The 23,147-nt window shown below is 47.4% G+C and overlaps 1 protein-coding gene across 2 annotated transcripts in view; it reads right to left on the bottom strand.

Moving 5' to 3' along the window:
* Window positions 1-23,097, bottom strand: part of SYP (synaptophysin) — a 28,963-nt gene extending 5,866 nt beyond the window's left edge. For both annotated transcript variants that reach the window (XM_035141189.3, XM_088658313.1), the window contains exons 1-5: window positions 23,017-23,097; window positions 16,058-16,123; window positions 6,040-6,164; window positions 4,364-4,559; window positions 3,008-3,199 (exon numbers count right to left, since the gene is read on the bottom strand). In XM_035141189.3, the coding sequence (XP_034997080.3) occupies window positions 3,008-3,199; window positions 4,364-4,559; window positions 6,040-6,164; window positions 16,058-16,123; window positions 23,017-23,034 (597 nt within the window). In that variant the 5' untranslated portion in view covers window positions 23,035-23,097. The remainder of the gene's footprint in view (window positions 1-3,007; window positions 3,200-4,363; window positions 4,560-6,039; window positions 6,165-16,057; window positions 16,124-23,016) is intronic.
* Window positions 23,098-23,147: the final 50 nt, after the last annotated feature.

Below are 23,147 nucleotides of genomic sequence, written 5' to 3'. Positions count from 1 at the left end.
CATGCTGTAACCTACACAAGTTTGCTTTCCTAAAGAGTTAGGGCATGTCCCCATTTCCACTTCTCCCGTGCCTGGAAAGCACAGGTCTGAGCAGTTTCCCATTTGCCCTGCCACTTTCCCCAAGAAAATCTGCTCTATACCACTGAATTGGAGCAAAGGTCAATTTGCAAATTTGGAATTTGCTGCCAAGGCGTGTGGTGGAGTCTCCTTCTTTGGAGGTCTTTAAGCGGAGGCTTGACAGCCATCTGTCAGGAATGCTTTGATGATGTTTCCTGCTTGGCGGGGGGTTGGATTGGATGGCCCTTGTGGTCTCTTCCAACTCTATGATTCTATGCAGAAAGCCCAACCGACGTTTGCTCCGATTCAGTGATAAAGATCGGGTTAGTCTGGTTGAGCCCTTAGGATCTTAGCCCATCCAGTATTTCCTGTGCTGACTGGCAGCAGTTCTCCAGGGTCTCAGTCAGGAGTCTTCCCCAACTTAACCTGGAGATGCTAGGGATTGAACCTGAAACCAGATGCTTTACCTGTTTGCTGTCTTTCCAGTCTTCTCACTGAAGAGACTCTGGAGGAACCCTAGAGCTTCTTAGAGCATTGTTTTGTGAAGACAACCACATTAACTGTGTGTGCCTCCCCCTGCCCCTGGATCACATCCCTGCTGCTTGTTTCCAGGGGAAGAGGGGTGCTAGTGGGCAAGTGCCCACCAGGGAAGATTGTCCTTTATTAGGACCTTCTCCTTGGAAACCCCCAAAGGTTTCCCTGCAACAATTTGAAGATTACCATTTGCTCTAATATTTCATAAACATTGCAGCTCATTTATTCATAGGTGTTTAGCCACAAGTAGATCAGCTAAAGGGCTGCTGCAGTACTGCTCCCTTGGAAGGGCTCCCGCCAACAGCCACATTCACAAAAATTAAATCTCAGGTCTCCCATCATTCACTCATTTTTGCCGCTGCAAACTGAAGGTTGATTTATATAAGCACATCTACCAGATTAAGTCTCATCTGAAGAATCACTTTGGCTTTACTTTGGTCAACACGACTGATGGGGTGCGGCAGAGGACAGTAAATGGCCAAGCAGCAAGGGAAGGAAGACTCCTAGCCCTACTGGGGCAATGGAGACTCAGCCATTGCTTCTTGAAACATTCTGATAAGGATGCAAGGTGAAGGTCTTCCCTTTCCCCCTTAGGCACTGCTCTGGAGGCAGCAGTCAAATATTGCCTCCCCTCCACCCCACTGGCTACACCAGCCAGTCTGGAGAGGGAGAGGTCTGTTCTGGCAACCCTGGGAAACTATGGACTTCACCTTCAAGCACTACCTACAGAGGACTGACACCTGTCAGTTCCCCCCAACACAGCTACTCTTCTGAAAGCTAGCAGCAGTGCCATCATCTTTGCAGAGTGTAAAATAAGATGAGAGAATGTTCCAAGCTTCTCTTTTAAGGCTGTATTTCTTCAAGTCTGCTTGGGGTCCTTTGCCACATTGAACTCAGTGGGATCTACATTTGAGTAAATATGCAATATGTATATAAATGAACAAAAGCAATTCTGTCCAGCAAGCAAACATCTTTTCCTCTTATTTCTTGCTGTAATTTATTTTTATTGTTGTTTTTAATTATTGTATATCATATTTTTAATAACATTTTGTTGTAAGTCTCCCAGAGAATATTTATTGACAGGTGGATAAAGAACATCAATCAATCAATAACTGGCAAACATATTACTACAGGCATATATTATTGTTATTCTCTTCTTACAGTAACCTGAGCACCAGCAAAACATGCCCAAATTAAAGAACTCTCAGTCCCACTGATAAAAAGTTGTTGCCAGTGATTAAAATGGGCCCCAATGATTAGTCAATTAAAGTTTCAAATGGATTAATTTAGCAATTAAACCAAATTAAAGATGCAGCGTCCTATGCAGATTTACTTTGAGGAAACATAACAGTATGAATGATCTGCCACCCTACAAAATACAGAACTACACATGAATACCACACACACACCACCACCAAACACACGGCACCTTTACAGCAGTTGAATGCTCAAAAGCACCCAGAACTGGCATCTAGGGTTGGCATGGCTGAGCACTGGCAGAGGCCCATACTGAACAACTGACATGAGGCCCCTGGACCTGCTCCTTCTCTGCACTCCTGCTCGCCCCCCTTTTGGAACTGGTACTGAAAGCACAGGCTATAAGATGGCTTCTCAGAGGCCAGGGTACAAATATACATAGGCTGCCCTTCATATGGCTCAGCAGCATTCTATCCTACTTGATTCCAGGACTCAAGAGCCTGCACTGGCTGCCCTTAGGCTCAGTCACTGAGATCCTCAGGGGAATCACTGTTAATAGTCCCCCATGGCTTAGATCAGGCACCCCCAAACTACGGCCCGGGGGCTGGATACGGCCTGAAGGACTCATTTATCCGGCCCGCGGCAACACCCGTTGCCCGCTCTTACCGCTGCGGCATGGCGCGGCTGCCCACTTCCGGGTCGCAGGAGCACCGGAAATAGCTTGCGCGCATGAGCATCATTTCTGGCGCACTTCCGGGTCAGAGGAGGCCTGTGCGCATGCATACAAGCTATTTCTGTGCTCCTGTGACCTGGAAGTGCGTCAGAAATAGCGTGTGCGCACGCGTATGGGCGCACGCTCCCCGGCCTGCAGCACAATCAGCGCTGCAGGCACTGTCCCAAAGCGCGTTAAGTTTGGTGACCCCTGACTTAGATCAACCCGGAGCCATGCGTTCAGTATTGCAGGACCAATCTAATGGAACTCCCTTCCATAAACCCTTGAAGTCAGATAGATCACCTCCCTACTGAACTTCTGGCACATACTGAAGACTTTTTAAAACTCCAGCTGGTATTCTAACCGAGGTTCCATTTTACAGTTTTAACTTGTTTTTGTTTTTTGGTTGTATCGTTGCAGACTGCTTAGAGATTTTAGTAGTTAAGGGGTATATAAAACATTTAAGCAAGCAAGCAAGCAAGCAGAGTAGGGGCTTGGAGGACTAACCACAGAGGTGTTGAGGCCGGAGGTGACTGGCTCCCGCAGCTCATTGCACTTGTTGCCTTCGCTCCGGCACACAGCCATGCCTTCAATCACATTGTCAGGATCAGTGGCCTCCTTGACATCTGAAAGGCCCTTGGCCCAAGCACAGGAGCTCACCAACCACATGAAGGTGAAAACAGCCGTGACGATGAAATCCTGCAGTGGGGGGTGAGGGGAGGGCAAGAGGTTACTACAGTTGCCTAAAGGATGAGGTGGGTCCCTGTAGGAGAAGCAAGTGGCTACCAGTGGATTGTTAGGACCCAATGGTGCTCAGACCCTGGACCAAAGACACTACAGTGTCCAAAGAAAATCCAGAAAGAGGTGGAGTCACCAGGGCCCAGTGTGAAACCACTGCGCTGGTGCAACTTGTCCATTTGGATGTGTCTCACTCAGCTTGGGCTAAATATGGAGCTCCCCCCACTTGTCCAGATCCCCTAACCCAGACCCAGTTTCTGCTGCAAAGCTTCTTAGCTCTTTTGGGCCTCCTGCTTCCAGGGCCGCCTCAAGTCGGTTGGGTGCCCTGGCGCGGAGATCGCTCCGGCACCCCCGCCCTGGTGGGTGGGCACAGCGCGCAGCATGGCTTCCGCGTGGCTTTGCCGCACAGCGCCCTCCTGCCGGCCCAGCGCCCTGGCGCCCCGCGCCACCAAGACTACCCCTAGAGCTGGGCCTGCCTGCTTCACACTTGCTCCCAGGACCTTCTGGTCTGTTCAGAATTGGTGGAAACACACACAGAATTTCTGGTGTGCAGCAAACTAACCAGCTGGCCACAGTCAAGCCACTGTTTCTAAAGCCCCAGGTAGCTAGCACAACAAACACAAATGGTTTGTCAAGCCCCTGCTGAGCCCCTCATTCATCGCTGCTGGCTGCACCCAGCTTGGTGGGTCACCATCATCCTAAAGTCCAGCTGCACATCAGTATTCAGAACTTCAGTCCTCGCCTCAACTTTCATCCTGTAGTCCAAATACTTTAGAAACCCTGTCTTATTCCCTCCATCCCTATACCAAGTTTTATGGCCCTGATGTTGCAGCATATGAGGCAGAAAATCAAGCACCTCGCCCACTTTACCACCCACTCAGAATATAACTATCTCATAATGTTGCTACTACTCTTTGACGGTATTGAGTTAGACGCGGCTAATGGCCATTGGTCTAACGGTAGAGGTGGCCCTGGCAACAGGCTTTCCTAATTAATGTTCCACCTATCCACAGCACCCTTCAGCTGCTGTGACGTCTGCTCCTGGTTGTTAGGAAGTGTCAGGGTTTGTCCCTGCATTCAGCCACATGTCTATGCTGCATCACACCCTGGAGTTTGGGCACTCACAATCATGGGTCCCTTGTTGTTCTCCCTGTACTTGTCCTGCATAAATACGTAGACTACAATAACGGCCAGGGAGTAGAGGAAGGCGAAGACAGCAATGGTGACAAAGAATTCAGCAGAGGAGGAGTAATCTCCAATCAAGAAAACTTTATCCTTGTTCCCTTTACAAGTAGGAGCTTCAAAATACACCTGGTGGAGCCTGGGAAGGAGAAAAAGAGGGAGAGTCATCATAGCACCACAGAACTGGAGAGCTGGAAGGGACCCCAAGTGTCATCTAGTCCAACCCCCTGCAATGCAGGGATCTCCACTAAAGCATCCATGACAGATGGCCATCCCACCTCTGCTTAAAAACCTCCAAGGAAGGAGAGTCCATCACCTTCCGTTAGAGCTGTACATACCCTGGGCTGTTGCTGTTTGAATTCTGCACCAAAGCAACACACATCTGGTGCCAAGAGAAGCTGAATTTTGAGTTAGAGGAGGATTGTGCAATTATGAATGATTTAGGGGTTTTAGCGCTTGAATATATCTTATACCAAATCAGACCACTGATTAGCCTGACTGACAGCAGCTCTCAAGCCAAGATTTTCCCCAGCCTTCTTATATGAGGTTCTTTAAACAATGCTAAGGCATTGCACCAAGAACTGCTTTTGGGGAAAATTGTTGGTTGTTTTTACATTTTGCACGCATAAGTATTTGTTGAACAAATAAATTCAAGGCAGGAGGTGGAGAGAACAGCCCCTCTCCCAACAGTTGGGGCTTGGTGTTGCATTCACCACTTCCACTGTGGCTGGAGACATTCCTTGCCTTTGATGGTGAATCAGCTGCCCCCCCCCCCATGGCATGCGAGGATCTGTGTACGCTTACTGAGTGTGAGCTTGATGTTTGTGTCTGCTACCAGTGTTTGTTTACCAGATTTTGAGGTTGTGCAGTACCATGCATCTTATGCTTATGTAGTTGGGATGTGAAGACAGGAGTGCCTGGCGTGCTCTGGTCCATGGGGTCACGAAGAGTCAGACATGACTAAACAACAAAGTTAGGATGTAGTGAGTGGATGGAAGCCGCTCTATACCCTCCAGGGTGAGAGCTGCTCTGGTATAGGCCCTCTCAGGTGAGAGATGGGAGAGGAGTATTGCATTGTTCCATGGGGGTTGGGCATGAGTCCATTAGGAGCATCCTATGCATGTATGCTTGGCAATAACCTGTTTGGTGTGGGTTGTGATGTTGTTGGGTGTGAGTGGAATCTTCATGAGTGGTTGATGGAGGTGATGCTTGAGACAGGGAATGGTTGTGTGAAATGGATGGTGAGTGATTGTACGTTGTATAGATGGGAATTTGATATTGTAGCGTGCTCTGATTTTTTCTGTTTTTATATTACCTTTATATGTATATGGACATTGCTTATATATTTTGTAATGTGACTCATCTGACATGGTTTCAGTGTGCTTATTAGCTACGGTATATATAAGCTTATGGATTTATCTACTGCAAACCACTCTTGAGATCTTTTGGACAGCAAGTGGTTATAAATGGAAATAAAAAATATAAGAAATTGTATTTTATATGCTGTAAACTGCCTTGTTATATTTTATGAAAGAGTGGGTTATAAATTTTCAAATACATGAATAAATAAAACTGTATGGATCTGCCTCTGAAGAATCGCAGCTGAGGATTCAACTCACCGGAAGGGGTATGCAAACTCCACCTTTATATCAAGATCGCTCTCAGTCTTGTTTGCACACTCAACACTCATGCGGAACTCTCCACTGTAGCTGCCACATGTTGCAAATGCAAAGATGGAAAAGAACTGGAGGGGGAGAGAGAGAGAAGCAGAGAAAGTGAATGCTCAGAGGATGCTGGGCCATTTCGCCACAACCCGTTGATCTTCTCTGTGGATCCTGATCAACAAAGGATCCTGCTTGACTTCCCAGTATAGTTTGATGTGACAATTCTACACGAGCATCAATCACTGAGTCTTAATGCCATGGCTTACCACCATTTAGCATCGCCTCATGTTACAACTTACATACGCATGGTATTATTCCGTGTAGGAAGACAACTAGTGGTGTGTGAGACAGGAAGAGGAGCTGTAGGAAAGAGGCCTAGAAATGTTCACACAGAAACCCACTGGTTTCATAAATGATTGTACCCATTGTACTACACACCAGCAATGGTTTGAAAAAAAAAGTATGGCACTGCGGAAGCAAAAAGATGACGGTGTGGTAAGAAATGGCATAGATTTCAAACCTACTTGGTGGTCATTTATAAGTAATCTGCACTTCTGGGAAAGAGTTATAAAAGAGTTTTAAAATGCAACGAGAACTCCCTTTGGAAACACTTGTTATTTTATTGGAGAAAGTGTAGGCTGTTATACAAAGGAAACAAGATTGTAAAATTGTAGCTTGCAGCACATAAGATCATTGCTAGTTACTGGAAGCTTCCAACAACAAAGCAGTGGCTATGGGAAATATGGCAGCGGGTGTTAGTGCACAAATGTGCATATTATAAACATCAACGGGGTGGTTTAACGGGAACAAGCATGAATCTTCTCTCTGTTCAGCCATTTTTTCCACTCAAAATTGACACTCCCCAGCTTCTACCAATTAATCTATCTAGCGCACTGTTTGTTTTCATTTTCATTTGCTAATTTTCATCAGCAATATATATTCTCTTATAATTATCCATCATACCACAGAAGTCATTTGAGGCCTGCCACTGACATCATATTATTATCATAGAATCATAGAGTTGGAAGAGACCACAAGGGCCATCCAGTCCAACCCCCTGCCAAGCAGGAAACACCATCAAAGCATTCCTGACAGATGGCTGTCAAGCCGCTGTTTAAAGACTTCCAAAGAAGGAGACTCCACCACACTCCTTGGCAGCAAGTTCTACTGTTGAACAGCTCTTACTGTCAGGAAGTGCTTCCTAATGTTTAGGTGGAATCTTCTTTCTTGTACCTTGAATCCATTGCTCCATGTCCGCTTCTCTGGAGCAGCAGAAAACAACCTTTCACCTTCTTCTATATGACATCCTTTTATATATTTGAACATGGCTATCATATCACCCCTTAACCGTCTCTTCTCCAGGCTAAACATACCCAGCTCCCTAAGCCGTTCCTCATAAGGCATCATTTCCAGGCCTTTGACCATTTTGGTTGCCCTCCTCTGGACACGTTCCAGCTTGTCAGTATCCTTAAGGTATTTTTTGTAAATGTCCCATTTTTTAATAAATGTTTGATCAGTATGAGCTCTCAGTTTCTCTGTCATTTTTGCCAACTCGGCGTTTACTTTGCCACTCCAGTTTAGTCGGAATTTCCTTTCCGATTTGTAGCGATTAATATTCTTGCAGCTACCATGGCATACAATATTATTTCCCTTGCTTTTTTAGGTATGTCTGGGCCCAGTATCCCCAGGAGGAAAGCCTCCCGTTTTTTTAAATGAAGGATACCTTAATCATTCTTCTCTGACGTTTATTTCGGTTGAGCGGTAAGGCATACCACCTCGTGCCATTTTATGTGCCTTGGCTCTTGACACACAATGTATGCACACATCCGCACACATGATTTTAGAAGACATTCCCTTCTCACCGCCAAACACTCCTTTCTCATGAAATGCTCTCTTGATGGAATCATAATGTCACAGAGTTGAGCACCAGTCGCAAGAGGAACCAGAGGAACTCAAGACTTTCTTGGGCTACTAGCTTTTCTTAGGCCAGCAGGAGGTGCCCTAGGGAGTAAACAGACAGATGGTTCTTTTCCAGCTGTGGCTGCTGCTGCTGCTGCTGCTGAAGCCTTCTGGTGCTCTGAGCAGTAATCCCAGCCTGGGGGCGGGGAGGCTTTTCGTTCGCGGTCATCCCGGATCAACTGAGAAACTCACTGTGCAATCATAGGTATTTTTAGAGTTGAGCGTGAGCTCAGTACAAAATGAGAGATATAGAGAATAAGGGAGGGGAGTCTTCTTCCCCCTCCCTTTAATCTCCTCCTTCCAGTGGCTGAGCAGGGACCAGATATTAACCCAGCACCTGACCCACTTTGCCGTCTGCCACCCGTAGAGTTTGTGTCGCCATTTCTGCGCTCAGTACAGAGTGCAGAAGAAGAACGCTTCAGGGAGGAAGGAGATACCCAGGGTTTTAAGTGCATGCTTTGCTTTGATAGTTGATGAAACTGGTTTCTTTCTTTCTTTCTTTTAAAAGTATGTCATTGTGAATTTTATAGCGAGGAGCTTAAACATGATTCTAATTAAGTGGTTTGTAAAGAAGCAATTACAGTGAACAAACGGGGCTGGCAACATATTGACTGTCGCTGTTCAGGATGCCAACCAGCCAGGAAGGCCTCCTTTCAGGATACTCCCATTTCTATCCCTTCCCCACCTTGCCCTCCAAACAGAGTCATCTGGCATTCTGTGCCTGTGGAACATGTTCAGGTCCCATTGAGCTGTTTTGGGTTTCTGCTGCCCCCTTAGGGCTTTTCCCACCTAACATTTTGTTTCGGCAAATCCTGGGGTTCCCTGAAACCTACAGATACCTACCTCTTGTGTGGATGGTGCTATATTGGCTACATAAGGACCCATCTTTGAAGACTTTGCTATTAGTATACAGTGGTACCTCTACTTATGAATTTAATGTGTTCCGAACGCACATATGTAAGTCGAAAAAAGTCAAATCCCATAGGAATGCATTGGGAGAAAAAATTCATAAGTAGAAAAAATCCTATCTAAACCGCATCCAAGATGGCGGATGGAGCTCCATTCGTAAGTAGAGTTATTCGTAAGTAGAGTTATTCGTAAGTAGAGGTACCACTGTATATAGGATAAATCAGTAAAAGAGGGGGAGATTGGGCAGGGTGGCTCCAGAGGAGGATGAGCAGAGCTGTAATGCTTCAGCCATGGCTGACCAAAATGGAAGGAGTAACATTAGCACACCTGTGCTTGCATGTGCACTCATTCACCCTCACAGGGTTAGGGGGCTTTTGGTGCACCTGGGTATGAAGCCAGCTTCCAGGTTAGGTGGAGTGCAGGGGAAGGATTGGCTGAACTGCACAAGCAACCTGAGCTTGTTTCTTGGGGTGACAACATTTATAAAGGTGCCAGTGAAACAGTGTGCAATCTGAGCATGGCACACCTGTACTCTTTACAACATGGTGAGGACTGTGCACAGGGCCGTCTTAAGCATATCGGGCGCCTGGGCGTGACTGTGCTGATGGGAGTGGCCAAACATCCTGGGCCCATTTACATGTTTATTTGCATGTTGAGCTTCTCATAAGTTTGCAGGACTGTTAGAAACCTTTGTCCAGTAAGTGTGACATACATCAATCCTAAATAATATGACAAGCATTACACTGGAGAACACCCTTATGCAGCCTTAGTAGATCTGTTTCTTTGGTAAAAAGCACTGGGAGGGTGCTGGAGGCCACTGCAGAAGCTGCGCTTTCTCTTCCTGTGCCCTAGAGGAATTGCAAGGCCATTAAAGGGACTGACAAACCCTATCAAAATCTCCATGCAGATGTGCCTTTCTAGACAACTTGCTGCATAGCACGCAAGAAAAGATGGGTTAAGAATTGCTGGTGGACCTGAAAGATAAAGAGATTTAGGGTTTATCTAAAGCCTCTGTGGCGAGAATTGCATGCATCTGTGAAAGAACAAACCAGGGAAAGTGTCTAGGTGTGCTCCAGATTGCAGCACTAAGGAGGGCTCACCATTGCCATTGCTCAAGTCCTTCTGGGTGAAGTGCCAAAGCACTACTTGGCAGGGAAAACATGGGCAGCTGCAGATTTTACCAGTGAGAGAGGTCTAGAATTGCTCCAGACCCTAATGAGATAGAGGCAGTATCGTGCCACTTTAAATAGCTGTGGTTTCCCTCAAAGAATCCTGAGGATTGTAGGTTATGAAGGATGCTGAGCACTGTTAGAAGACACCCTTTCCCCTCACAGAACTACAATTTTCAGAGCTACTTAACTATCAATTTCTCTTCCCAGTGAACTCTGGGAATTGTAATTCTGTGGGAGGAATAAGCAACTCTTAACGACTCTCAGCAACCTAAACAAACTACAATTCCCATGACTCTTTGGGGGGGAAGCCATTACTGCTTAAAGTGGCATGATATTGCCTTAAAAACGCATAGTGCAGATGGGCCCAAAAGGCCTGAAATAGTGGAGTATCAAAAGCCCAGGACTCCAAACACTGTTGAGGTTAATGCTCAGATTGCTACACACTTCTCTTTCTTTTTCTACTGCAGGAATGACAAGAAGTGGTGTTAGCTGAGTTTCCCAACTGCCACCACCTTATCCTACTGCTTTCTGCCTAAGTCCAGCACAGTTGTACTTACAGTATTTGAAAACAAGCATCAGGAGAAATGCTGACTGTGGAAGGATCCCAAAGGATGCCACACCAGAGTTTGAGGGTTTACTTATACAGGTATATATTGTTGCAAAGAAGCTGGTAAAATGTGGGTTGAATGAGGTAATACCAGCCTCTGAATACCAGCTGCTGGGAAGGGCAGGTAGGCAGAAGGCTCTTGTGCTCAGATCCTGTTTTGGTTGGCCAGATGCTGGACTAGGTGGGCCATTGGCCTAATCCATGAGGCTCTTCTGATGTTCCTTGCTTCCTCCTTTGTTCTCTGAAAATTAGGGAAACTGAGGGATCTTTTTTCTGGACTTTTGTACTCTGGAGTCTTTGCACATGTTTAATTTGAACAACCTCACGTTATACCTAAAGGACCGCCTCTCTCCATATCAACCCTGAGATCATTCTCTGAAGCCCTTTTTCGTGTGCCTCCTCCACACGAGGTCAGCAGAGGGGGAGCACAAGAACAGGCCTCTTTGCAGTGACTCCCTGTTTGTGAAATGTTCTCCCCAGGGAGGTTTGGCTGGCACTTTCATTATACATATTTAGGCCCCAGGAGAAAACGTTCCTCTTCAACCAGGCTTTGGGCTGAGTGACAGCCAAGGTCCTTTTAAATGTGTTGCCAGAAGGGGGGATTCTTTGTTTCTGTTCTTATTTTTATTATGTCTTTTGTCTTTTTCATATTGTAATTTTGTGTTGTGTACCACCCTGAGATCTACAGGTATAGGGTGGTATACAAATTTAGTTAATTAATTGATAATATAACAACCTAAACATTATATATTGGCTTTATCTGTGAGGGAGAGGCCTGGGGAACCACAACTCCACCCCCACCCCCATGACTGGCCATCTGGCTAAGGCTGGTGAGACTTGCAATGCAAGGAGACCCAGAGAGGCTACAGGATCCACAGGCCTCGACCACGGCCATTCTTTGTGGCTTGTAGCATTATTTTGTTCTGGCTAAGCCTTTAAAAGCAATTTCTATTGTCTCCATTTTCAGTGGCCATGAGGCTGTAAACAAAGGTAACGGGTAGCTTTATCAGATCTGTATCAGATGTGGCTATGAATTGCAGTTGTGTTGAGCTCTAAGATTATTCTAAGCATAGTGGGGAAAATATCTGAAATTACTCCTGATTCTGCTCCTTGGGATCTAAAATGGCTGGTTCTTGCACCACAGTTGCAAATACTGTACTACAGGAGGGGTTTGAACCCCTTTTGTTGTAGCTAAGAAGACATTCCAGATAAAATTACGTATGTATTTTCACCTCAATGTAATTAGTCTACCACCAGTTCTGTTCTCGTGGTTAGGGCTCCTGGATCAGAATTACTGCTAATAGATACTGCTTGGGTCTATTTTAAGGCAGATTAGTTAATCCAGCGCATGCTTGAAGCCTGATTCTCTGGTCTCCTCTGCATGGCAAACAAGCTGATCTGTTGTGCCAGCACAACAAAATACCCAGGAAACTGGACCAAGGCAGCAATGGTGCGAGGCCTCAGCAAGTGGAATTGGAATGGCAGAGAGACGCACAGACAGAATGGACCTTTCACGGGTGCCATCCATCAGGAAATTATCCTGCACAAGACCTATTGCTATGCTCTTGCACAGCTCCCCTTCCTTTCGGGCAGACAAGGTTACTTCCCAGAGGATTGTGTCCTCTGGCAATTAGGGAAGAGCACCTGGATCTTCCATCTCATACACCATACTCCCAGCTTTTTGAAAGGTCGTTCTTTCAGGCATTTGTTTCTACATTGATGGTACTTTGCTGTTGAAACAAAATAAAAAAAATCCTTCAGTAGCACCTTAAAGACCAACTAAGTTTTTATTTTGGTATGAGCCAGACATCCCCAAACTGCGGCCCTCCAGATGTTTTGGCCTACAACTCCCATGAGCCCTAGCTAACAGGACCAGTGGTCGGGGAAGATGGGAATTGTAGTTCAAAACATCTGGAGGGCCGAAGTTTGGGGATGCCTGGTATGAGCTTTCGTGTGCATGCACACTTCTTCAGATACAAGAAGTGTGCATGCACACGAAAGCTCATACCACAGTAAAAACTTAGTTGGTCTTTAAGGTGCTACTGAAGGAATTTTTTTATTTTGTTTCGACTCAGACCAACACGGCTACCTACCTGTAACTAGAACTTTGCTGTTGGTTACTGATGATCATTCTGCTTATCATGCCACCCCTGTCAGGCCACAGTTGGGAAAATGCAACTTCAAATCCCCCCTCAGGCATGAATCTCACTGGATACCCTTGGCCAGTCACTTTTTGCTAACTCCCTCACAGAACTGTTGTGGGGATTAAACTGGGGGTGTGAGTGTGGAGAGCCACTTGCAGCGCCTTGAGCTCCTCAGACAGAATGAGGCATATAAATGAAATAAATAAATGCTGAACAGAGGGCAAAACCTACCAGAAATTCGTTTTCTACAAAAGAACAGGAACTGCACAAGAGGTACTGCAGGCTTCATTGTTCAGTTGGAATTACCATTGTTTGGAAAACAACATGACAGGTATGTGCCAACAGCAAAAATAAGTAGCCTAAATAAATAAATCTGTTTTCAGTAATCCTAAGAATGCATGTTAGCATAATCTCTTTCTCCTTTTGTTTGTTTCTCTCTCTCTCTCTCTCTCTACACACACACACACACACACACACACACACACACACACACACACAGTGGATAAGACTATTTCTTCAAATATTGACATCGTTTAAAATAGTTATTGTGCTTGCTGTCTGCAAATGCTCCAGGACATGTGTGTAAGAATGAATTTAAAAAAAACAAACACCTCTCCATCTTTTATTGGGGAAAGGATCAAGTATATCTCCAGAATCTGGATTTGTTCACATAGCCAAGAAGGCAGTCTAGGTAATGAAAAGCTTTAGGAATACTTGACATTCTGAAGGTGAAGGTGGGCAGCTTCTATAAGAGATGGGAGCCTGCAATCTCTCTCTTTCAGGCTGAAGACAGAGGCATGTGAAAGCAGAGCTCACAACAAGCTCTCAAGCTGCAAGGGGAGCCCATCTTTCTCCCAGCTTTGTGACCCAAAAGACAGGTGTGTAGACTGATGAATCAAATACTGGCTCAGACGTCAGTGTTGCAGGGATTAGGACCTGTCAAACCTGCTTTTTGCAAATATAGATCTCCAGTTGTTGCTGGACTCCCACTCCCACATCCCAGACCAGGGGACATGTTGACTGGGGAGTTCAATGACACCTGGATACCAAAGATTCCCCACTTCTGATATGCATAGTTAGTGCTATATAAAGACATGGATCTCATTTGCCTGCTTGAATGCATTGCATTTAAGTGAACCGGCCTTGCCTAGGAAAGCTCTTTTTCCTGCAGTAAAGCAAGCATGATTTTAAGGAGCAGCCCCAGATGTCCTCCCCAGATATTACAGTAGGTTAGGTAAAAGCTGTGTATCGCTTCCTTTCCTGCATGAAGGAGACATTTTTGTTTGAGAAATTTGGACCTAAATTTTGGACCTAAATTTTGCACTAAACTATGTGCTGGGTTTCCTACAGCCCTGTGATTCCCTTGGCATAAAGCAGGGCAGGATGTGTTCATTGCCCACCCCTGCACATCTCCATTCCTGCAATCCCCCATATGTTGGGGGCTGAACTCAATTAGTTTTGCTGCATGATCTAGAACCCAAAAAGTCAGGGTTTTAATAAATTGTGCTGGGAGCCTGCTTGAGTACCGCAGGCTCTCCACTGCAGGCAGCCAGTCCCTAACACATGGGGGAGCCCACAGGCTCATCTCAGACCTCTGCTTGCACAATGGAGAGGAGAGGACAACTGAATGGGGAGGTCGGGTGACAATGATGTTCCAAACCAGGTGGAAGTGAGTCTGTCTTTTTTCTTTTCTTTTTTAAGCACATATATCAATGGGTTCCAGCAATCACATTTTAATCTTGAGCTTTTAGAAACCTGCAAAATCTGTCTGGGACTTTTGACACGTGTGAATATCAGCAGTCAAATTTTGGACATTCATTCATATAGAAGAGAAGTTGAAAGCTTTTTTTCCCAGCTTGGTGGCACATTCCCCCATAGGCAAGCTGGGGCGGGATGAGGGGATTCACATTTGTGGTGAGTGGGGCAATGAATGTGACTCTTTAGTACAGTCCATCACAGTTTAGTATAGTACCATCACAGTTTTCTTACATCTCTCTATCCAGGCAAGCAAAAGGCATCATTGCAGTCCACAGACACATTCCAGGGAGGTGCGAGAACTGGAGGAGCAGAGTGGAGGGAGTGTCCTCAGGGGAAGCGGCCTCGGGAAAGTCCTGGGGCTCAAACTGACAGGCCTGGCCACTAGGCCTGAGGTTCCCACCCCTGGTATGGGGTGTCCTGCTTAATGGCTATGCAGAAGCTTTATTATAGAACCTGGCTGCTGCAGAGGAAGTGACAGAAAATCATTTTATCTTGTGGCTGGTTCCAACATTAATTCTACTTGAGATCAAAAGGCCAAGGAACAAGGTAAATGTTTCCCCCCCTCAAGTCTTACAATCTGTTCTCCACCATGTGAAATGAGCTGCTTGGGTTTCCATTCCTCCCCTAGCACAGTCTTGTTCTTTGACACTTTCCTATCTGAGTCTGAGGTCTGTGCCTCTTGTGACACCACTTTAATAGATGCACCCTGTCCTTACATCAAAACCACCATCATTACCAGGATGCAGCCCTTCGCTTTTTCCAAGCCTCCTGCCAGACTGCTAGTGGGAATGCCAGCTGAGCAGGTAAATAAGAGGCTGGCCTGCTCTTGTGCTGTTAAGGATAGCTAGACCTGTAGCAGCCTGCCAGCAAAGTAGTTTACCTCTGAAATGTGGAGAGGAAGCCTACTGCTATCTATCCTTCTGTCCCCACGTGATGTTAAGGCACCACAAGTTCCTTCTGTTGCTCTTACTGCTGGGACAGAGCAGGGTGAGGTGGGGTAAAGCAAGATGGGGGGCCTTGTTCCATACTTCAAAGCACTCTGCATTAAGCAGCTCAATCCTGCTGGGACAACCAACCTAAAGACTGACAGATAGTAAAAAGTAGGAGAATTTGCTGTTATGGATATTAGTTTTTCATACCTTTATTTTTAGATATTATGACTGGTGTGGAAATTGTGCAATTTGATTGTGCACTTTTGGTTGAGTTTCATTTATTGTTTCTAGCTCCTTTTGTTGTGTTTGTAATCATGTAAATCTTTTCATGATGCAAGCAACCTTGAGCATGGTTTTAACTACGGAAAGGTGGCATATAAATAAAATTATGATGATGAATCCAGCAAAGAATGGGAGGAACAGAATGGACAGCCTCTTTCCCTGCCCGTCTTTGGCTCACAGAAGGTGACTAAGGAGAGGATTTGGACTCACCCATTCTAGCAACTTCACAAAGCCTAGAGGCTCCTTGAAGATCCGGAACTGCCCAACGGCCACCAGCTGCGAAGAGAGAAAGGGCAGGTTTGGTTTAGAAGCTGCTGCCTTGTAGGAATGCATAGGAACCTAGGAAGCTGCCTTCTATGATGTTCTACCTACGTCATCACTATCTGACCACCAGAATTTCTGGCAGAGGACATTCCCAGCCTCATATGGAAATGCTGGGGCCTTGATGCAAATGCTCTCCCACTGAGCTCTATAGGATGCTGCCGCCGCCTTATAGTGATCAGGGCAAGTCCCCGTCTACTTCAATGAGCTCTCCAGGGTCACAGGCTACCTGGCTATGCTGGGAGAATCCCCAAAAGGATCTGAGTGCAACTGGGAAGGCAATTCAAAATGTCTGGAGCACACAAACATTCTCCAAACGATAATAAAGTGGATTACATTTATCATGGAAGTGGCATACAAAAAGGAATTTGTTCCTGGAACCCCACCGGGAATCGGACACAGAACGGCAGGAATTCAGCTAAGTTGGAATGATGCCTGAATCATGGCACTACCCATATCCCAGAAGTCCTGGCCTTCACTGCCTCATCAGCAGCATAAAAGAAGGGGGGGGAATAAAAACAAAATAGCACTGAGCCTGCTTTGAGCCCCAAATACCAAGCCACCAAAGAGGCTGCCTCTTAACTATTTGGGCTTGCCCGTGGAGGCTGATGGATTCTGATAGATTCCGTCAGGCCTTGCAGGACCCTGCTCCCCCTGGCAACTCATTAGATGACCTTGTCAAGGAGTGGAATAACCGGTTCTCGGCGGCCATCGATGAGATCGCACCTAGGCGCCCTCTGCAACCCCGCCGAAACTGGGCCCCTTGGTTTACCGAGGAACTCCGGGAAATGAAGCAAGACCTCAGACGGCTAGAGCGAGTATGGCGAAGGACTCACAATGGAGCTTCAAGAACAACTTATAGGACGCTTATGAAAGCTGCTAAGAAATCTTACTTCACAGCTGCCATTGCATCCTCTAGCTCTCGCCCGGCACAACTATTTAGAATAATTAGGACGATAACGTCCTTAGGGGGACAACCAAATTTAAGTACAAATTTGACTCATAGCTGTGAGGCATTTGCGAGCTTTTTTGCGTAGAAAGTCCTGTCGCTCTGCCTTGACCTCCCTGCCAACAATTTAGATGCAGCTGTAGAACTGGAGTCCCCTCGACTGTCTTTGGGTCCAGTGTTGGACCATTTCAGTCAGATACTCCCTGCTGATGTGGATAGATTCCTTCAAGTTGGTAGGCCCACCACTTGCCCCCTTGATCCGTGCCCGTCTTGGCTGATTAGGGCGTGCCCAGACGTTGCGCGGATCCCCTGGTTGAAATCATCAATTTGTCCCTTGGCACAGGGACATTCCCAGGGGAGCTGAAGGAAGCAGTGGTGTGTCCGCTCTTAAAGAAAACTTCTCTAGATCCTTTAGATCTATCCAATTACCGCCCAGTTTCGAATCTTCCATATCTGGGCAAGGTAATTGAGAGAGCGGTTGCTGAACAGCTGGCAGGTTTCTGGAGGAAACATCGGCTTTAGACCCATTTCAGTCCAGTTTCCGCCCTGGTTTTGGGACCGAGATGGCTCTGGTCACCCTAACAGATGATCTCCGTAGACAACTGGAACAAGGCGGGTCGGGACTGCTGATTCTCTTAGATTTGTAAGCAGCCTTTGACATGGTCAATCATGATCTTCTGGACCACCGCCTCGCCGATGTGGGACTACAGGGCATAGCCCAACAATGGCTGTGCTCTTATATCTCTGGTCGGGGACAGAGGGTGGCACTAGGGAGGGAGATGTCGTTGCGCCACTCCTTGGTGTGTGGAGTGCCACAAGGTGCAATCCTCTCCCCGATGCTTTTAAACATCTTTATGCGCCCCCTTGCCAGGACTGTCCAGAGCTTTGGGCTGGGTTGTCACCAATACGCTGATGACACTCAGCTCTATCTGTTGATGGATGGCCATACCAACTCGGCCCCGGACACACTGACCAGATGCTTGGAGGCTGTGGCTGGATGGTTTTGTGGGAGCCGACTGAAATGAAATCCTTCAAAAACAGAGGTCCTCTGGCTGGGTCGGGATGGCATGGAGAAGAGGGACCAACTCCCTTCTCTTGCGGGGGCCCAATTAGTTTGGGTGTAATCCTTGACGCCTCCCTTTCTATGGAGGTGCAGGTTACTACAACAGCTAAGGTGACATTTTTTCACCTTTGCTGCATTAAGCAGTTGGTCCCTTACCTTTCCCGCCCCGACCTAGCCACAGTGATCCATGCGATAGTCACCTCCAGGCTTGACTACTGTAATTCGCTCTACGCGGGGCTGCGCTTGAAGCTGTCCCAGAAACTCCAGCAGGTGCAGAATGCTGCAGCGAGGCTCCTCACGGGGTCCCTGCCATGGGAGCATACTCACCCAGTGCTTTTCCAGCTGCATGGGCTCCCGGTGGAGTACAGGGTCAGATTTAAGGTGCTGGTTTTGACCTTTAAAGCCCTTTATGGCCTAGGACCCTCATACTTATGGGATCGTCTCTCCCGGTATGCCCCGTGGAGGACCTTAAGGTCCATAAACAGTAATACCTTAGAGATCCTGGGCCTGAAGGAAATCAGATTAGCCTCTACTAGAACCAGGGCCTTCTCAACACTGGCCCCGGCTTGGTGGAACGCTCTGTCTCCTGAGACCAGGGCCCTGCAGAACCTGATTTCTTTCAACAAGACAGAGTTGTTCTGCCTGGCATTTGGCCTGGAGCCAACCTGATTCCCTCCCCCATTTTCCCTTTCTTTTTCCCTATATATGAGGCTGCATTTTTAATATTTTTAATATAATTTTGATGTATGTAGTCTTGTTGTTGAGTTGTATTTTAATCAGTTGTTTTATATTTGGTGTTAGCCACTCTGAGCCCGGCATTGGCTGGGGTGGGCAGGGTATAAATAAAATATATTATTATTATTATTATTATTATTATTATTATTATCATCTGCACTGGCTTTCCAACTAACCTCCACCAGCAGGAAGGGGCAAATGGTTTTATCCCACTTCTGCACAATTTGAACTGAAGCATTTAACCTTTCCCAAATCACAGAGATGCAGCACATTTACTGGCTCTCAGATGAAACTCCCTTTCATGTCTCTGTGTGAGTCTCTGCTCTAGGCCTGCCCCCTTCTAACCAGTGACTCATGAGGAGAGATAAGAAGGTGAGCTCCTCTTATGTGCTCTAAAACCAAACCGTTGCACCTTATGTTTATTTATTTTGACAATTTCTATATCACTTAATTATAGTTGCCTTTAAGCAGTGTACAGGATACGGAATACAATGGAACAAAAAATGTGCTATGACTATAAAATCAAGAATCCAATTTAAAAGCCTGTGGAATAAAGAAGTCTTGAATATTCAGTCATTCGTACCACCAATACTGTACGGTATATAACACAGCACTTCCCTAATGCATCACATCTTAACCTCTCACTTTTGGACTCAAAGATAACAATATTTTCTTACCAAAATAACTTTGGTTGCTAACCTGTGAGCCTTTTATTTGCCTGACCAGTGAAGCTGAATTTTGACAGGTAATCACCACCAGTACTGGTGTTTAAAAAGCCAGTAATATCCAAGCTCAATCTCTGGATTGATTGGCTTTGATCCTATCTGTCAGATTCCACCCAATGATCCACCAGCTTCCTCCTGGGTTAGGTAAAAAGGTAAAGAATCCCCGGATGGTTAAGTCCAGTCAAATTTGACTTTGGGGTTGCGGCACTCATCTCATTTTCAGGCTGAGGGAGCCTGCATTTGTCCACAGACAGCTTTCCGGGTCATGTGGCCAGCATGACTAAACAGCTACTGGTGCAACAGAACACCGTGACAAATGCCAGAGCGCACAGAAACGCTGTTTACTTTCCGACCGCATCTACTTGCACTGGTCTGCTTCAGGGTTAGCCCCTGACTTGGCCAGATGTTCCTCTGGCTATCTCCTGGCCTTTGTCCACACATGCCCTCAAGGAACTAGTAATTTGGTTCTTATACCGCCATAACTGAGGCAACCACATTCCAAGCACTATGTCAGCATAGCCAAAACAGTTGGAGGGCACCAGGTTGGGGAAGGCTGCCACAGAGAACTATTTCCTCTCTAAGACCACAAAAAGCAAGGCAAGATGCATCCTCTACCCTGACATTTCTCTTGGTGCAATTATTCCTGCAGTCCACCCATAAAAAAACCGGTTTGTATGAGAGATTAGTCTCTCCTACCTTGCACAACACAAAACACTCTGCCCTTCTCAATGAACTAATACCCCATCTACTGAAATAATACGTAGCATTTCCATGTGTTCACGCATTTTATCAAAGTTATGCTTACAACAACTATGTAAAGTAGGCCAGTGCTATTGTCCCCATATCACTGATCAGAGCTGAAGAAATAGTGATTTACTTAAGCCACCTTGAGAGTTTATGTGTTCTGGGATAGACTGAAACAATGTCCATCCAAAACAGCAATAGCCGTTCTCCATAACGTTCTATGATCTGCACATTCCAATGGAGGGCGGTGAACGTAAAATAAACTACAACAGTAGCATCACCCACATAAACCATAAACCACTTCTCAGTCTCTACCCACAAAAACATTACCACTAACTTCAAAGTCTGTGCATCCCATAGCCCCACCATGCATCATCTCTCATGTTTATATACTGGTTCACAGTTGGCAAGCTCCATTCTAGTTATGACACACATATTCCTGATTTGCACACTCAGAGGCAATGCGACAACACTGCCTACGCACATCGCCCAAGACCCAAACTGTCCTCCAATCACTAGCCTATATTTTCTCCTTGCAACACAGAGCAAAAAACTCCCTTGTCCCTGAGCAATTAACACCCAGCACAACTCTGCACCTGCACAAAACCATCCCTAACCCTAAAAAGACATTCAAAACAACCCATCCTGGGCACCATCACCAGTAACCTCAATTAGCACCCCTGCTTTACATCTATAACGCTCCACTGAGAAAGTGGATCTAGTCAGAAGTGCAGCTACAGTAACAGTTCCCCATCTCAAGGCATTAGCATAGTGGAGCCAGATGCTCCTGGACACCCATTCAAGGGCTGCCAGCTTTGCAAGCAAACACACACCAAGCAGTTCCAGATCCGAAATCACAACACCTTAAAGCACACAAACATTAAGACGTTTAAAAGACAAAACAAGACCAACAGTGTCAAATTCTATGTACCAGATGCTGCCCAAACCCCAACGAACAGCTATGATTCACTGACCAAACACCTTTGGAGGTTTATGGAGATGTGTTCTCTTTTTCCTCTGCTGTGTGAAATTTCCAAGTGAGAAAAGAGAGAGTGGGGCTGTGATCCTAAGCACCCGTATAAGGGAGGAAACCCTCCAAAATGCAGTGGAACTTACTTCTTGGCAATTGTGCACAAGACTGAGCTGTGAGAGTCTTAATGCAAATAAACTGCCCACACCCTCTTCGGGATTGCAGCCTCTCCCAACACAAACACAAACCGACATCTCAACTCCCCATTTCTGGACTCTCTCCTTACCAAACACAATTATGGTCAGCAGTTCTGCAAATGCCCCCCCCCACCAGACACCCCCCCGACCCCTCTGACTCCTTGACTAGAAGCCCCACTGTAAAACCAAAAGTCCAGCCTAATTTATGGGTGCCCCCCATCCAGAAATTCCCTCCCCAAACATTAATGCCACCTTCCTGTGCTCAACTTATACATCACTGCACCTCCTCCCCCAGGCCAGCCGCCCAAGTGAGTGAGCAGCAACCCCCGCAGCTCCAAAAGCGACATCCCCATCCTGTGCAAACCCCCCCCCCCCATGCATCTGACTGCAGTTGCTCTGGGGAAGAGTCGTGAGAAGACGCCCCTCCGCGGCATCTCCTCCTTGCCAGCCCTCCCAGATTGCACCCCCCCAACCTTCTTTATTGCCCTACAGCCGCTTCCCACCTCGTCCTGCCATAGATCCTGGAAAAATAAGACAAGAGAGCCCCCCCCCCCCGTTCCCTCGCCAGTATCCCTTGCTGCCCCCACCCGCTGCGCCTTGAGGTTCTTCTGCAGCCATATTGATGCTTCTCGAACACCATCTGCCGCTGCAGCAGCCGGAGAGGGGGGCCTTTCTGCCCAAAGCCTCTCCGACGAGAAAGGCCGCCCTCACCCCACACCTTGCCTGGACGGGAAGCAGCTGCACTCCCCCCGCTTCTGTTGCAAAACAACTCCACGTGCCCCCCAGCCCTTGCCCACCCCAACCTGCCTGCCTGCCTCCCCCCCCCCGCAGGGTACACTTGCCGCGGCCCGCATAGCCCTCCCTCCCCTCCGCGTTTCCCGGCTCGCTTCCCCACGCAATAACGGGACCCCCCCCCCGCCGGCGGCGGGTCTTGCCGCTCTCTCCCCCCCCCCGGATCGCCGCTCTCTCCCCCCCCCCGCATCCTTCGGCTCCCCAAGCGCCGTCCACCCGGGCGTAGCTCTACTGCATCGCCCAGCCATTTTCCTGACCCCCCCCTTTCAATCTGCTGCAATGACCGACGGCAGCATCTTGTCGCCTCGCCGCACCGACGTTATCGCAGCTCCCTCTACGAAGCCATTGCAGAGGAAGGAGCGGGGAGGGGGGGGACTCCCGCTATTTCGAGGGCATTTTCATTCCAGCAGCCCGGCGCCTCCGCCACCCCCCCCCCGCCGGCTTTACTGCAGCAATTGCTCCGCAGCCTCCCCCGCCTCCCCGCCCCGGAGCTCCGCGCATTTGCTGCAAATCGCGGCTGGGGGAGACTGCCTTAACCCCCCCTCTCCCCCCTCCCCGGTCAAGGAGCTCCTGCCCTCTACGCCGCACTGATTTCGCGGCCCAGCCGAGCCGGAGGGGTCCGGGGGGGGGCGGCGGGGAGCTGCTCGCAGCGCAGCAAGTCGGCACGACTCACCTGGTTGACGACTTCCATCTTTGCGGGGAAGGCGAGCGCGACGCAGCAGAGCGCCGGGGAGGTTGGGTCGGGCGGGGGTGAAGAGCCTCGGAGGGCGGGGCGAGGGGCTGAGTGGCGGGGGGTGGGGGGAG

The sequence above is a fragment of the Zootoca vivipara genome, chromosome 15 (genome assembly GCF_965207765.1).
Source record: "Zootoca vivipara chromosome 15, rZooViv2.hap1.1, whole genome shotgun sequence".
NCBI lineage: Eukaryota > Metazoa > Chordata > Lepidosauria > Squamata > Lacertidae > Zootoca > Zootoca vivipara.
Note: the sequence above shows the minus strand (reverse complement) of the source record. Positions and strands in the feature narration are given on the sequence as shown.